The 16,676-nt window shown below is 37.9% G+C and overlaps 1 protein-coding gene across 1 annotated transcript; it reads left to right on the top strand.

Annotated features, from left to right (window-relative positions):
* The first annotated feature begins 4,672 nt into the window (after window positions 1–4,672).
* On the top strand, window positions 4,673–16,132 carry LOC133858321 (mitogen-activated protein kinase kinase kinase YODA-like). Its single transcript, XM_062293782.1, has 12 exons — window positions 4,673–4,909; window positions 5,994–6,829; window positions 6,981–7,721; window positions 8,201–8,288; window positions 8,428–8,490; window positions 8,822–8,982; window positions 9,102–9,177; window positions 9,551–9,610; window positions 9,702–9,809; window positions 10,041–10,280; window positions 14,510–14,601; window positions 14,768–16,132. Exons 2-12 carry the CDS (start codon window positions 6,273–6,275, stop codon window positions 15,279–15,281), a joined length of 2,700 nt encoding a protein of 899 aa, XP_062149766.1. The 5' UTR covers window positions 4,673–4,909; window positions 5,994–6,272; the 3' UTR covers window positions 15,282–16,132.
* The last annotated feature ends 544 nt before the right edge of the window (window positions 16,133–16,676 follow it).

Genomic DNA, 16,676 nt, shown 5'->3' on the forward strand with positions numbered 1-16,676 from the left:
GTTGAACGCGCGTCCGGACCAAGGCTGACTGACGTCCGGATGGTGATATTTGAATTGCGATTCTTGCCTTATATAAGAGCGCGTCCGGACGGGAATCCACGTCGTCTGGACGGTTGAAGCAATCTTCCCTTAAATTGAACTTGGAAAGAATCTGAAGTTGATCGATCACTAAGAGGCGTCCGGACGGGCTGCTGAGATGTCTGGATGGATGCAAGTTGGAACAGTAGCTTCTCGAAACAGTGAAGGTCTGGACAGAAATGCACGTCGTCCGGACAGATGATGCTTGGTCTGTCGGGCGTTCGAACGGTATGGCACGTCGTCCGGTCGGATGGAACAGTGGACAGATGGGCGTCCGGACGGGATGACACATCGTCCGTACGGCTGACAGGGATTCTAAAATCTTCTATCTTGAAAGCAGTGCAGAATCATCTGAAACACTTCTAAATAGTGGAATCCCTGTTAAAAAGCATCTTTACAAACAAGTGATTTTGTCCAAACACAGAACGAGGCCAATCACAAACTAACACGCTTGTTTATCTTGATTTATGTTGACAACATATTGATAACAGGAACTCATGAGACTATCATCACCTCTCTCCTTGTCAAGCTACGGACAGACTTTGCCCTCAAAGACCTAGGTGACCTGAACTATTTTTTGGGCATCCAAGTGCAACGTACAACCACTTCTATTCACCTCAGGCAGTCCAAGTACATCCTTGACTTATTGCACCGAGCACGCATGGTAGGTGCTAAGACCTCTCGTTCCCCATGCATCACTGGCTCCAAGTTGTCTTCATTGGATGGTACTCCACTTGACAATGTCATCGAGTTCCGACAACTTGTTGGTGGCCTACAATACTACTGCCTCACCCATCCGGACATCGCTTACTCGGTGAATCAGCTTTGCTAGCATTTTCACTCCCCTACTTCAACTCATTGGATAGCCCTTAAATGAGTCCTTCGTTACCTCAAAGGCTTGGTCGACCATGGCTTGTTCTATTCCAAAGGCTCCCTTGCTCTCCAAGCTTACTGTGACTCCGACTAGGCTGGTGATCCTGATGATCGTCAGTCCACCACGGGCTTCAGCGTTTTCCTGGTTCCTTGGGCTTGTTTCCTGGTGTGCTAAGAAACAATCTGTCGTCGCTCGATCCAGCACTGAAGCCGAATATAGGGCTATGGCAATGGTCACTATGGAACTCTACTGGATACGTATGTTACTTAAGGATCTCACTCTCCCCCTCACTGTCCCTCTTGTTATTCGGTGCGACAATCTTGGTGCAACGACCCTAGCATCTAATCCTCTCTACTATGCCCGGACCAAGCATATCGAGGTCGACTACCACTTTATTAGGGAAAAGGTCTTGAACAAAGACATCAGCCATGGGTTTATCTCCACTTGTGATCAACCCGCAGATATATTCACCAAGGGGTTGACTTCTTCTCGATTTCAACTTCTTTGTGACAAGCTCATGGTTTGTCCCCCTCCCATTCGCTTGAGGGGGGATGTTAACCAATCTCCTCCATACGAGAAGGTTGCAGCTCATCATGCTGCAACCTTCCTTTTATGCCAACCAACAGATCACTTACTTTCATATAGAGGTGCCGAGAATCAAGCAAGCATTCAGACCATCGCAGATCAAGGAAATCATCCCATGACAGACATGATACCAAGCCATATTAAGAAAGAATCCATTGCTGGCAAATGATCACAGAAGGCAAATATATATGCAGCAATCAATCAAGCACAAATTAGTCAATCATATGTATTAGGAAATATATTATTCATTATCATTTCCATGTAAAATCATTCTGTATATAAAGGCATGTACACTACATAGGAATATATTGAGAATTTCACTCATCCTGTCTTCTATTTTTTCAAATATAGTGCGAAGACTAACAATATTACTCCATTTGTAAGACATTTTGTTAAAAATATTGAACCGAATAAATCATACACTCATTTCTTATTATATATTATCCATCTTGTATATTACAAAGTAGGCTGTGATCATGTAAATGGAGGATTTGAAAAATTCAGATTATGAGCCCACATATTTCAGTTTGTCTTTTCTTCAACCGCGATTGAGATTTGAGATACAAGAATCAAGCAATATATATATAACTTAATATATTTTATTCAATTAAATTCCATATATCTGCCACCTCCACCCCCGTGGAAAGATTCCCGTAGTTAGGTTGTAGCTTGGGCAAGTTTGAAGATTTTAAATTGTTTCGTCAATCATGGTTTTTTTTTTTTTCTTTCAAAAAACGAAGGATAATTATTTCATTGGTCAATGTAGTATACTATAATTACAAATCACTCTTTATGGTTTAAAAAGTTCATGGGAGGTCATTGTGGTAAATTATAATTACAAATTGATCATTTGAGTCAAATTCCGTTAAAAAATTTGATAGATTCTGTTAAATGCCACGCCAAACCAACAAAATGGCGACACGTATCCATCTTAAAAAAAGTATAAAAATTAATAAATATACTTAATTTTTTTAAAAAAAAGAAAAAGGGAAGGGCAAAGGGGTGGCTGGGGGGTGGCGCGCGGCCACCCATGGACCTTCTAGGGGTGGCCATTGGGCCACCCCCAGTGGTCGGGGGTGGCCATTGGGGGTGGCTGTGCGCCACCCCCCATCCACCTCTCCCCATTTTTTTGTTTTTTTTTTTTTTTCTTTTATTTTTTAAAAAATAAGTTTATTTATTTATTTTTTAAAAAATAATATTTTTTTTATTCAAATAGACACATGTCGCCCTCTTATTGGTTTGACGTTCATTTAATAGAATCTGTCAAAAAATTTAAATACATTACTTAAATATAAATAAATACATTTAACTATATATATATATATATATATATATATATATATATATATATTACATATAAATGGTACGTAAATGTGGTTATTAACATTAACATGATGAGATAATTAAAAATAAAAATATAATTTATAGTATTGCTTTTAATTTTGTATCCAAATAAAAATATATAACATATAACTGACTCACTGTGTATGGGATACATGCCCCAAAAAAGAGAGGGAGAGGGAGAGGGAGAGGGAGTTGCATTTTTGTCTGGCGCATGAATAATCGGAGTGGAACATACACGCGCTATCACGCTAACCTACCCGAACGTGTATGTGAGAATGAACGCCAGATAAACTTGATAAGAAAGGGGGTATGGGGACATGGCACATGTGAGGATGATAGTGGAGGTAGGGTTAAATTTGAGGACCCCACAACCCCAAGCGTCCCCTACTATATACTATATAGTATGTATCTTTTTTCCAGATTTTCAGTATAGATTACAGAACCTCCCGCATATTTGATTTGGTGACTTTATAATTGCCTGGTTTCTTATACTAGTTAGTAGTTGTTGATTGATTAATCATACTTCTCTCATTTTACAAATTTCTCAACTCTTTATTTAACGTTTCAAATAATCATTACTACTATCTTTCATCCCAAAGAATAATAGAAAAAGAGACCTATTATTAAACTTCTATGGCTGTGAATGTGATTACTTACTTATAGGTGTATATACCAAGTCAACCAAGTATTGCTTCCTCCCTATCAGATTTAGCATACCAAAGTGAATAATGATTAATATCTCTAGCAATTTTGTTGTTCGGATTGTTAGTAATTGATGCAGTAAATATGAAAGAGCCTCTATAAAATTCACATGCCCTAACAATCCAGGCAACAAGCAATTCAGACAAAAAATTATTTATATATTTATATATTTTTTTGTTTGTTTGTTTTATGACCAATTCAGACAACAAATTGTTGGGATGTAGCTCTAAGAACAATTTGAGGAGACATCCTATGTTATTACAACTTGTTTAATTATGGCAAAAATGTTCTCTCTTATTATTTTTTTTTTTTATAAGGATGGTAAAAATGTTTTCATGTGACATAAAAGTGAAAACCGATTTTTGTCCGTTTTAGGAATGCTTTTTATATTTGATTGTTTGTTAACATTTTTGTTTTGAGAAAAAAAAAAAAGGGACAAAAACAAAAATTTTAACAAACAAAGCTATAATTCTTCTGATAAAAAAATAATATTGGTACATAACAAAATTAAGATAATGTGTAAGTGATGAAGCCCTTGTTTAGTCGAGCAAAAGAGAGTTTATTTGACTCGGATTTGGTTTAGGTGTTATAAAAAGACTACAAAATTTATGTTGTAGTTTTTTAAGAGTTCATATTTAATCTCAGATTCTCTCTCTTTTTCGTACCTAAATGTTACATGCTCCAAAATTACATTGTAAGAGTAATGTTATTTAATAGGGTACTATATAATTATCAAACAACTTAGATGTTGCGATAGTTATAAGCCAGAGATTTTTGGAGTTATTTGTTTTTTTAAATAAGCCGAATAAAATTTTTGGTTTTGGTACCCTGTCACTCCTGGATACTGGAGGGTTAGTTGACGGTCAGGGAAAGAGTATCAAATCTAAAGAAAAAATGATAAAAAAAAAAAAAAAAGAAAAGAAAAGAAAAGAAAAAAGGAATCTAACTGTAGGTAGTAATATAAAGTTATAAACAAGAAATAGAAGTGTACATAAATACTTGTAATAAACTACTAATTGTTTCAATTATATTTTTAATTAATTAGTAATATTAAAAATCAATGCTCAGACAAAGACACCCCGTCTTTGCTCAGACATATGCATAGTCTCTCTCTCTCCCTCTCTCTCTCTACGCGATCTCTTTCATAAGCTTTCAATTCAAAAAATTCCTTTCAAATCCCTGCCTGTGATTTTTCCCGTTTCAGATTTCTAGGGTTTTGTTCTCTAACTACCCAATTGTTGAACGATTCAAGGAATTTGTGTCACTCAGATTTGTGCAAAACTGTCAGTTGGGTTTAGTAGAGCTTCAAAGCTTCGAGTATTTATGGTAAGTCTATTTATTTATTTTTCTTTCTATCACCTAAGTTTAGTAATCGTTTTTTCTGATAGTTTAGTCAGTTAATTTTGTTGGGTTTTCTGTTCTGTACTTTTATTTTCTTTAGTATATTAGTAGATCTGTGTTACGAGCTAATGTCTCCGAGCAATTTCTTATCGTAAATCTTTTTTCGGATTCCGAGAACATTGGGGTTAGAGATAAAGAAAATGAAACAGAAAGTTGGGCATATTATTTTTATGTTGTTTTGTTTTCTGGGGTCTGGGATAATAGTCTCAACTAAGCCAAATGGGCGGATTAGTGACTTCTCAGTGGAGTGGGGTTTTGGTCGTGCGAAAACCCGATTTATCAAAATTCGAAATTTAAATGTGTAATTTGCTTTGTTATTCATGTCTTCTCGGGAATCAAGAGTATCAGTGCGTTTGAGTTGGATATGAATGAGTTTGAGCTGGTTTAAGCTAGTGAAACATATATCTTGAGGCGCATATGTGAAGTTAGGAAGTTGAGTTAGAAAAATTTATTGTAAGACGGTGCGCGTTGAGTATGTATACGTAGAAGAATTATATGTTGTCGCAATAGAGGGAGCGGATGCTGATCTTTTGCAAATAGAGGCAAAAAGCCCATCAGTATAGTGCCCTTAGGTGCTATTTGGGCCTGGTCAATTTTGGATTGGCCGACAGGTTTTGACTGTTACTACTTTCTTTATACCGACATTATATGAAATGGGATATGTCCGATGGTTGTACGGCTGTGTGTCTGCATGCCCAACTCCTCTATACCATGATACAAACAAATTATTGAATACTTTCAGTTTCATTGTAGCACACATTGTTAAATGAACCTAATCGTTTTTAAACATCCATATGACAGATTACTGATTAGAAATGATAAATGCACTCACATAGGCACATGCATTGTTGTTCAGAAGATTCTATTTGTGATGTACACTGGTTTCTCATGTAGAAGTTCTTCATGAATACAATTTGTGCATGATTTACAAAGTTAGATAGCTTTGGTGTTTATTAAACATGGTACATAAGCCTTTTCCAAAACTGAGATGCACTTTCTCATCCTGCAGGTTTCGATTATGTGCTACAAATTGTGAACCATGTCGTTGTCGGTTTCCGTGTGAAATTATATATTGGTACTTGTGGCTCTCCCAAAACTCCTTTATGGTGAGGGTCATTGTTGGACTATAGAACTGAACCTTCCAATTGTCTCAGAGCTGTATAAGTTGTACATTTTGTTATTGACTTCATTTGTAGGTGTTATATGATCAAGCTTGATACTGGAACATGTATTTTCTTTAGAGAGCTTCCTCTCTGATTCTTTTAAATTTTACTATAAAGTGAAAAATATGCGTTCATGGTGGGGTAAATCATCATCCAAAGACTCAAAGAAGAAAACAAGCAAGGAAAGTAAAAGTTTCATTGACACACTACACAGAAAATTTAAGAGTTCATCTGAAGGTAAAGTAAGCGGTAGATCGGGAGGGTCTAGAAGGCACTGCAGTGACACAGTTTCAGAGAAGGGATCTCGATCTCCCCTAGAATCAAGATCGCCTTCTCCTTCCAAGCATGTGGCAAGGTGTCAAAGTTTTGCTGAAAGACCTCATGCTCAACCACTTCCTCTTCCTGGTGTACACCCCGCAAGTGTAGTTCGTACAGATTCTGGAATCGGTATATTAACCAAACCTAGGTTGGAAAAAGCCTCCAAGCCATTTCTGCCTCTTCCTAGACCTGGATGCATTGGTGGCAGGCCAAATCCTGCAGATTTAGATGGAGATTTGGTCACTGCTTCAGTTTCCAGTGGGAGTTCCGTTGATAGTGATGATCCAGCTGACTCGCATCATCGTAGTCCCCAGGCAACTGATTATGATGCCGGGACTAGAATTGCTGCAGGCAGCCCTTCAAGGTGTGCTTACATCTAACATGTTTGCTATAATAATTGCTGTGCTGGTATTTTCTTGTATAAACATGTTTTCCTATGGCTTCGTTTTCTGCTTACCTGTTTTCATCCTTTTATTTTACTCATCCCTGACAAATTTATTGCATATTTGCTGAAGTTTGAAGCTCAGGGAGCAATCCTCTACCGTTGCCCAAATAAACTCAAGAGAAGGAAAAAAACCACCTAACCTTTCCTTCAGTAATCATACTTCCCCTACATCACCTAAACGAAGACCTTTAAGCAGTCATGTGCCAAATCTACTGGTTCCTTATCATGGTGCTTTCTGCAGTGCTCCTGACAGCTCCATGTCAAGTCCTTCCAGAAGTCCAATGAGAGCATTTGGCACTGAGCAAGCTACAAATGCTGCTTTCTGGGTTGGAAAGGCTTATTCAGATGTCACTTTTGTTGGATCTGGTAATTGCTCTAGTCCGGGTTCAGGTCAAAATTCTGGGCATAATTCAATGGGAGGGGATTTGTCAGGACAGTTATTTTGGCAACAAAACAAGGGTAGCCCTGAGTATTCTCCAGTACCGAGTCCCCGAATGACTAGCCCTGGCCCAAGTTCTAGAATTCATAGTGGTGCTGTCACACCTATTCATCCTAGAGCAGGAGGAACACCCACTGAGTCACAGACGAGCTGGCCCGAGGATGGGAAACAACAAAGTCACCGTTTACCACTTCCTCCCCTAACAATTTGCAATTCTTCTCCCTTTTCTCACTCAAATTCAGCGGCAACATCTCCCTCCATGTCGCGAAGTCCAGGAAGGGCGGAGAATCCAGCAAGCCCTGGCTCGCGCTGGAAAAAGGGAAAGCTGCTGGGTAGAGGCACTTTTGGGCATGTCTATGCCGGGTTTAACAGGTATATACCCTAAAACAAAATTCTTGGATCCACTATGTCTTTTAATTTTTACTCAGTCACAGATAAATGTATAATACTCAATAAGTCCTCTAAGATATCTGGGTGTTTATCTCTTAATTTAGATCTTGGAAATGTGTCTACCTATTTTTAGAGGACTGATAACAAAAAAAGGGCATCACAGAGAAGCCAGTGTTCTTGTCACTATGATACCTACTCTGATGTGTCACTTTTTATCAAAAAGATAAAAAGAAATTTCATAGAATTCCTTCCTTTAATATTAGATAAATTGATAAGTTTGATCTTTGATGGTAGTCAAGTCCTTTTGACTGTCAATTGCATGAGCGCTTGTTTTTATATCAAATATGATTAATATTGTTTGTTAATATCTGGTGCAATATCCTCATCCCTTTTTATTTTTCCAATTGTTGGTCATTAATGGAATTTGTGCATATCTAATTTTATAATCTCAATTGGTTTAGTGAAAGTGGTGAAATGTGTGCAATGAAGGAGGTTACGTTATTTTCAGACGATGCAAAGTCTAAAGAAAGCGCTAAGCAATTAATGCAGGTAACTTGATCTCCAGTAGATTTAAGAAATTTTCTATTTGTTTGAATGATAAGGTTGTGGCTTTTCTATAACTTTGGCCAAATAAGTCATTTAGTTGCTTGTTTTGATTGAAAGCAGTTATTACATTCTGTTTTGGCAGGAAATTGCTTTATTGAGCCGTTTACGACACCCAAATATTGTGCAGTATTATGGGTCTGAAACGGTAGGTTTATAACTTACGATTTAATTTATATGTTTGTAATTATTGTATTATATGGTTTTGAAATATCTAGCAGCGTGCATGCCTTGGATGATTCCAACTTTAAAGAAGTCTTTTTTTTTGATAAGTCCAACTTTAAAGAAGTCTTCGTAAATATAAATCTTCTATGGTGGTTCTTGAGTCATGAACTTTTGGGAACAAACTTTTTGTTACTTTGAATAGCCTAATTGCATGCTACTATCAAATTGGTGTGTTGGGTCATGGGAAACATCATATTGTTAAATGTCAATTCAAGTTATCGGTGTATATAAAGTTTTAAAAACTTCTTGAACAGGTGGGCGACAAACTTTATATATACCTTGAGTATGTATCTGGTGGCTCTATTTATAAACTTCTCCAAGAATATGGACAATTGGGCGAAGCAGCACTCCGGAGTTATACTCAACAAATATTGTCAGGGCTTGCATATCTACATACTAAAAATACTGTCCACAGGTGAATTGAGTTATCCATTTTCTTGATATTGTAATTCTAAACAAAAATCTGCTTCTACAATTTTTATTTTGCCCAACTTTAAACATTGTTCATCTTCTTAAACTGGATTATTTTTATAGGGATATTAAGGGAGCAAATATACTTGTCGACCCAAGTGGCCGTGTCAAGCTGGCAGACTTTGGGATGGCGAAGCATGTAAGTGTAGGCATAATCAATTTTGATTTGATGTGAGATTATAACAAAAGCAAATGACTACCCACTTATGCATGTTGAATTTGTGAATTGGAATGACTGTTAAAATGGTACATTATACTTGCATGATCAATGTCATAAATTATCAATCACCAGAATCCTCCTTTTAGAGACTGGGTTTTTGAGTAAATATGAATGCATATGGTTTTGGGCGCCTTCCAAAAGTACAAAATTGTGAACTTTAATGATGTTGCATGATCAACCCTGGCCACAGGTTAACTTAGTGGCAACAAAATATCAAACAGTGTTTGACTTTGATTGTGAGGTTGCATGATCAACCCTGCTTGTCCCAACTTATTTTGTTTGTGCTTTGCAGATTACTGGGCAGTCATGCCCATTATCACTCAAGGGAAGCCCTTACTGGATGGCACCTGAGGTCAGAATGTTTCTCTTTTTAGCATGGTTTCCTTAATCATGCCACATTTCTCAATAGTAGATCTTGATTCTCTTTTGCATTGTTTGCCCAGGTTATACGGAACTCAAATGGGAGCAACCTTGCAGTGGATATCTGGAGTCTTGGGTGCACGGTTTTGGAAATGGCTACAACAAAACCACCTTGGAGCCAGTATGAAGGGGTCAGTGGTTTAGTCAAAAAAGTAGAAGCTTTTAAATTCCTTCTACCCCTACCCCTGCATTTCAACAAAAATAAAATAAAATAAAAACCCCATTAATATTGTACTTCATCAAAGCTTCGCCAGTTGAGCATTCTCTCATGTATTGGATGCATGCATGTCATATATATAGATTCTAGGTATTAATCATTTTACTCTTTCTTCTATTTGATCTCTGCATGTTATGGTTTGAAGGTTGCTGCCATGTTTAAGATTGGGAATAGCAAGGAACTCCCAGTAATTCCAGATCACCTCTCAGATCATGGGAAGGATTTTGTAAGGCAATGTTTGCAACGCAATCCAAATCGGCGTCCTACAGCTCTTCTGCTTTTGGAGCACCCGTTTGTGAAACATGCTGCACCATTGGAAAGACCTATTCATGGCACTGAGCCTTCAGATTCACCTGTCGGGGTTACAGATGGAGTGAAAGCTCTGGTATGAAATTTATTTTTACTATAGTTGTTAGTCACTTTGTTTTTGTTACAATTTCCATGTATGAATTATGCTATAGTGCAGGTTAGCCTGCTTCTCCTTTAATGTGCATATTGCAATTTATCAAGCTGCACTACTCCCAGATGTTTGTGTATCAGGGAGTGTCTATGAACTTGGCTAAGTACTGTAAGATAGTAAGATATCACATGGATTTTCTTACTTTCTGTCTTGCTTATTTAATTAACTGCAGTTTGGTGTTATGAGTGTTTTGTATAAGTTGTAACAGGAGGTTGGCACAGGAAAAAAATGTGGAATGTATGTAGAAATCTCTCGTGAACATAATCTGCAAATTCTTAGGCTAGGAATGGAAGGTTGTATGACTTAGTTTTCCTGATTGTGGAAACCTTGTATTTAGTTTTGTCTTCAAAGCAGGATGAAAATTGCAAAACCCTTTTAAAATTTAATTCCAAGACAAGTCTGATGTTACGTGCCTGAATATCAAGCACATAACGAGATAAATTAAGGTCGGTTCTTAGAGGAAACTTGGGCTTCCTTCAAACAAAAGTTCGGAAAATCAAATACTTACATACTTTATTCATCAAATGGTAGTTCTTAAATAAACATTTCATAGACACCCTTACATAACACAAACAAATAACAAAGATAAAAATGATAACTTGGTCTTAACAATGGGATAGATCAACAGATAACATGATAACATCTAGTGAAATGATAATTCCTATCTTCATAGTTGCATGGCATGCGTAAGTTTGCAAGTATCCTTATCATTCCGAAACACCTATTCTTCAACTAAGCAACGCGTTGCTAGTATTTTGCATGGGTCACATTTCCTTCAATTGAGCAACGTAGGCTTGTGGTTTGCACGGGCCACGTTTCTTTTGGTGTAACCTTTGATTGACAATTCAAATTTGAGAACATTTGGCTTAAGTCAGAGGGTTTTGTAGACAATGTGAAACTGTGGTGGTCCTCTTATCACTTTTAGGGTTCTCCAAGTTACATCCTAGCCAACAAACTTAAGACTCAAAAATCTAATTTAAAAGCTTGGAATTAAGAAGAGTTTGGCGATATAGAGAAAAAGATATAGCTTCTTTTGGCTGATTTACGGGCCCTTGAAGGTTTGGAGGAAGAGAGAGGCTTAGTTGAGGAGGAGATGATGAGGAAGGCCGCGATGACTAATGAATTGGAGAGGAAAACACTTTTGGAGGAGTGAGTTGTTGGCAAAAATCGAAAATCGAGGGCACCGTAGTTTAGAGGGGTCGACAAGTGCACAAAGTTCTTCCACCGAGTGGCCAATTCGAATAAAAGAAATAATTTCATTGAGCAGCTGGTGGTTAACGGTATAGTTTATTAAGATAGTTCTACAATAGCTTGTTTACCGAGCAGTTTTGTTGGCGTCCCAGGTTGGGATGGCCTTTCGCTTGATTCCGTTGGCGAAAGTGGGGGTGGGGGGGAGAGAGAGAGAGAGAGAGAGAGAGAGAGAGAGAGATCAATTGGCATTTCTAAACCTCATAACGCTTTCATGAAAGGTAGGTAGATCCTAGATTCAGTCCTCATTGCCAATGGGAGAGACCCTTTGAAGATGATGTCTTTGAGATGGTGAAAGCTCTTAATGGTGACAAGGCCCCGAGTCCTGATGGTTTTACTATGTATTTTTTCCAAGCTTGTTGGGAGGTGCTTAAAGAAGACATCACGAATGTCTACCACGAATGTCATGCTAGAGGTATGTTTGTAAAAAGTTTCAATGCCACATTCATTTCACTTATTTCAAAGAAACCAGGGGCCGTTGACAATAAGGAGTTTTGACCTGTTAGCTTAGTGAGTGGAGTGTAAGATTGTGGCCAAAGTTCTAGCTAATAGGTTGAAAATGGTTGTGGTGAAAATCATTTCTAGGCCTCAGAACCCTTTCATCAAGGGTAGGCAAATTCTAGACTCAGTCCTTATCTCCAGTGAGTGCATTGATGATAGGCTTAGATATGAGGTTCTAGGTGTTATGTGCAAGCTGGATCTTGAAAATGCTTCTGATCATGTCAATTGGGACTTCCGTTTTTATATGTTGAAGAGATGCGGTTTTGGGAAAGATGGTGTAAATGGGTGGCATACTGCATTTCCTTTGTGAGCTTTTCAATCTTTAGTAGCTCCGATGGCTTGAGACTGGGAGATCTATTGTTTCCCCTTCTTTTTGTTATTGTTATAGAGGTGTTAAGGAAAGTGATTTCAGCTTTAATGGATGGGGGTCTTTTATCAGGCTTAGTGGGGTCAAGCGGCGTCCAAACTCGTCTTTGCAATTTCTGTGGCTTGTTTTTATGCTTTGAAGCGGTTTTTGATATGAAGATTAATTTGGCTAAATTAGAGTTAGTCTCGGTTGGCAATGTAATAAATGTTGAAGGTCTGGCTAGTATTTTGGTTGGTAGGGTATCTTCCTTACCTATGAAGTACCTAGGTTTTCCCTTGGGAGCTTCATTTGAAGCCAAGTCTATTTGTGATGACATCATTGAGAAAGTACAAGCGTCATTTGGCAGGATGGAAGAAGATGTACTTATCAAAGAGTGAGAGAGTTACTTTGATTATAAGCACTTTATCTAATCTGCCTACCTATTTCTTGACCCTTTTTTCCCTTCTAGTTGTTGTGGCCAATCGCCTAGAGAAATTGCGGCGGAATCTTTTATGGGGTGGTATAGGTGAAAAGTTCAAATTTCACTTGGTTAGTTGGTCTAAGGTATGTACTTCGATATTTGGAGGGTTGGGGGTTCAAAATTTACTTGTGTTCAATTGGGCTCTTTTGGAGAAGTAGTTGTGGCACTACGTTCGTGAGAGAGAGGCCTTATGGAGGGTTGTGGATTCTAAATATTCTACCTTGCCTTATGGAGGGTTGTGGATTCTAAATACTCTGCCTTGCTTTATGTGGTGTATATGGAGGGAAAGAAACGATTGTAGCTTTGAGGACCATGAGAGGACCTTAGTGGAATTAAATGCTTTATTCCTTACAACTCTCTCTCTTTCCTTGGGCCGCTGCCTCAAATTTTAGTTTTACGAACTTTCATGTATTATTAGATATCTTCTCCACTACTATCTAGGCTTCGCTCTTGTATATATGTGTACTTGGATTGCGCCTTTACGTTTTTTAATGAATTTTGTGATTACTTGTGAAAAAAACATTTGATTGACAAAGTCCAAGAAGTATAGATCTGGTGGGAAACAGCATAGAGATGAGCTGGTTATAGTGATAGAGATTGCATAAGACAGAGTGTAGTAGGCTGAGTATCAAAAAGAGAGCAATTAAATAGAGCTTGTTGCTCATAAAACTAGAATTAGTTTGTTAATTTTCTCTAAGAGTTTTATGCTAATCGACATTTAGGAAGAAAAGTTGGAATTTTGAAAGGAAAACCATGTCAGTTGGGCTCTGAGGGACTTCAGTTGGAAAAATTTGGTGTGCAAAACTCTGAGGACATGAATTACTCTAGTTGGATGGTGTTCGTCCAGTGCATGAACTCAATGGAACTAAATGTCATTTGGTGGGCAATTAGACATGCTCAAGTTAGAACGACTCTATTCTATGGCTCTTAAAGTGGATAAGAGGTAAGGCTGTGAGGTCAAATAAGTATGCAATGAAAATATTATGTGTGGAAATGAAGGAAATGGGGGGATAGAAAAGAAAAAGAAAAAGCTGATGTGCATTGTCAGGTCATTGTGCAGAAAAGAGAAACAAGAGCACGGGTGAAAAATTGTGTTACGTTTGGATGGTTCAAAATATACAATGAGATAATAAAAAGAAAATAGGTAGAGAGCATAGATCACAAACTCATTATTGTGTTATAAATCTACTATGATAGAATGGATCAAACAAAAAGGATTGGGTCCAGCTGATCTAAGAACGTCTTAGTAAGGCGTAGATAGGGGCAATGACTCTGGTATGTATACACACATACTTGCATGCTTAGATAAAAAAAAATATTTTCTTTTTGGTCTGTGTGCATATAATTCTGAAGTGTCTGTGTACATAGATGGTGTATATATCTAGATCAAGCTTTCACAAGTCCACAGCCTTGGCATATTAAGAGCCTAGTTATTTCTTTCCAAGTTTTTGGATCTACATTTTATTTCCTTGTGTGGATCTAAATGAAGTGGCTTGCTATGCCTGTTTTATTTATGACTTATCCTTATGTATGCCTCCTAATTTTTACTGTTTCTGTGGTTTAATGATTGATTTTCAGGGCATTGGGCAAGCAAGAAATCTTTCCACCTTGGATTCTGATAGACTTACATTCCACTCGTCTAGAGTTTCAAAAACTGGTCCCCATGCCAGGTCGCTCTCTCTCTTGCTCTCTCACATTGTAATGATGATCATGGTAGTAGTCATTGTAGTTGTAATAATCACAATAATAATAATAATAATAACAGCAACAACAATAGTAACAGTTAGCAATAATAACACTGAGCTTTTTATCTGATTTTATTTTCCTTACCAACAGTGAGATCCATATTCCAAGGAACATATCATGTCCTGTCTCACCCATTGGAAGCCCTCTTTTGCACTCAAGGTCACCGCAACACTTGAATGGAAGAATGTCTCCTTCTCCTATATCTAGCCCACGGACCACTTCAGGCTCGTCCACACCTCTTACAGGCTGCAGTAGTACCATTCCATTTAATCACCTGAAACAGTCAGTTTTCTTGCAAGAGGGTTTTGGAAACATGCAAAAGCCCCCAAACGGTTTCTTTATCAATGGCCCATCCTATCATGAGTCAAGCCCTGACATCTTTAGAGGGATGCAACCAGGGTCTAACATCTTCGCAGAACTGGCACCCAGTGAAAATAATGTTTTGGGAAAGCAGTTTGGAAGGCCTGCTCATGGTGATGAGATATATGATGGACAGTCAGTCTTGGCTGATCGTGTGTCTAGGCAGCTCCTGAGGGATCATGTTAACCCATCACTGGATCTCAGACCCAGCTCTTCCTTGCCCAGCCACTCAAATGGTATCTAACATGGCACAGAATCATGGATCCACCAGTCAGAGCAGGGTCTCAAGTGATCAAGTCCATTAGTCTTTTTGCTTCACAGGATCAATATATTTACTTCATTCTAACTGCTAAGGAAGCTAATTTGTTCAATAATGACCCTAACTGAAACCTGGAATAATTAAGGATGGATCTATGGAGAATGAAGTGGCATGGCTGCGGCAGGTAAGTGTTCTGAGTGGCTTATTGCATTCAGATCCTTGAATGATAAAACAAAGCAAGCTGTATGATGAAACTGGTTCTGGTGGTGGATGTTTGTCTAGACCAATTGATACATATGGAACTCACTTCCTGGCAAATAAGTCGCATGTTGTCATAAATAGATTCTTATGATATGGTGCGGCATTGTTCATACAAAGTTGAGTGCTTCTATTGTCATCTAATGCTTGACTGATCTGAGGTATGAAAAAAGGTCAGTTTTTCCTTGGGGAAGGTGACTTCTGGTGATCCAATGTGTGTTAGTTCCTTCGGCACAAAAAGATTCATCGCAGTGAGAACTGTATATTTTTTCAAGATCATCATATAGAAGAAATAATAGATTGACTGGGTACTGGAAAGCTTTGGGACTTTTTTGTTTTCTGGGGGCTGGGAGAGGGGGAGGCCTCTGGGACTGCTGTACAGTAGATGGGAGACTGAATTGTGGTTCAAAATTTGTTAATCAAACCATCAGGGATTTGTCGAGCCTGTGCATTTCTGTTTCCTACAATGGTTTATGCCGGCTCAGTTGTAACTCTCATTGTATACGGGTTTACCTGATTTGTTGTATGTACATCAACACTCAAGTAAATTGAAGAAATCTACTTCTATGGTCCTATGATTTCTGGCAGTGCAGTTATGCATGGGCTTGTTTTGTGGAATACGATTTCTAATCATCATTATTGCTTAAGACCTTGCTTGTAGATGATTAAAAAGGGAATAGGATTTTTCTTCTGAGTATGAACTTAGACCAATGCAATGCTTGTTTATATTTTCTTTTTTTAACAAGCCTCTAAATGATGTAAAATAAAAAAGGGACGAAGCATGAAGCTGTCAACTTATCAGCGACATTTGACGGATACGATAGCCTAGAGAAAGGAAGCAAAAATATGATCCAATCACATTAAGAGATCGGCATTAAAGAAATTAACTTGTTAGGCCAATAGACAACAACAATCAACCATTCTTTCCTGATTTTGTAGTTGCATAATAGTTATATTATTGTCTCTACCTGAACAAGTACTAGCAGAGGCCAAAAAAATAAAAATATATCATTCAAAGGAGGATGGCAAGTCTCTACCTGAATAATTATCAATCCAAAAATGAAGAAACAGGAGGCAAAAAAATAAAAAAAATTATCCTTCACATGATTGCGTTCATAGTAA

This window comes from Alnus glutinosa, chromosome 1 (assembly GCF_958979055.1).
Source record: "Alnus glutinosa chromosome 1, dhAlnGlut1.1, whole genome shotgun sequence".
Lineage (NCBI taxonomy): Eukaryota > Viridiplantae > Streptophyta > Magnoliopsida > Fagales > Betulaceae > Alnus > Alnus glutinosa.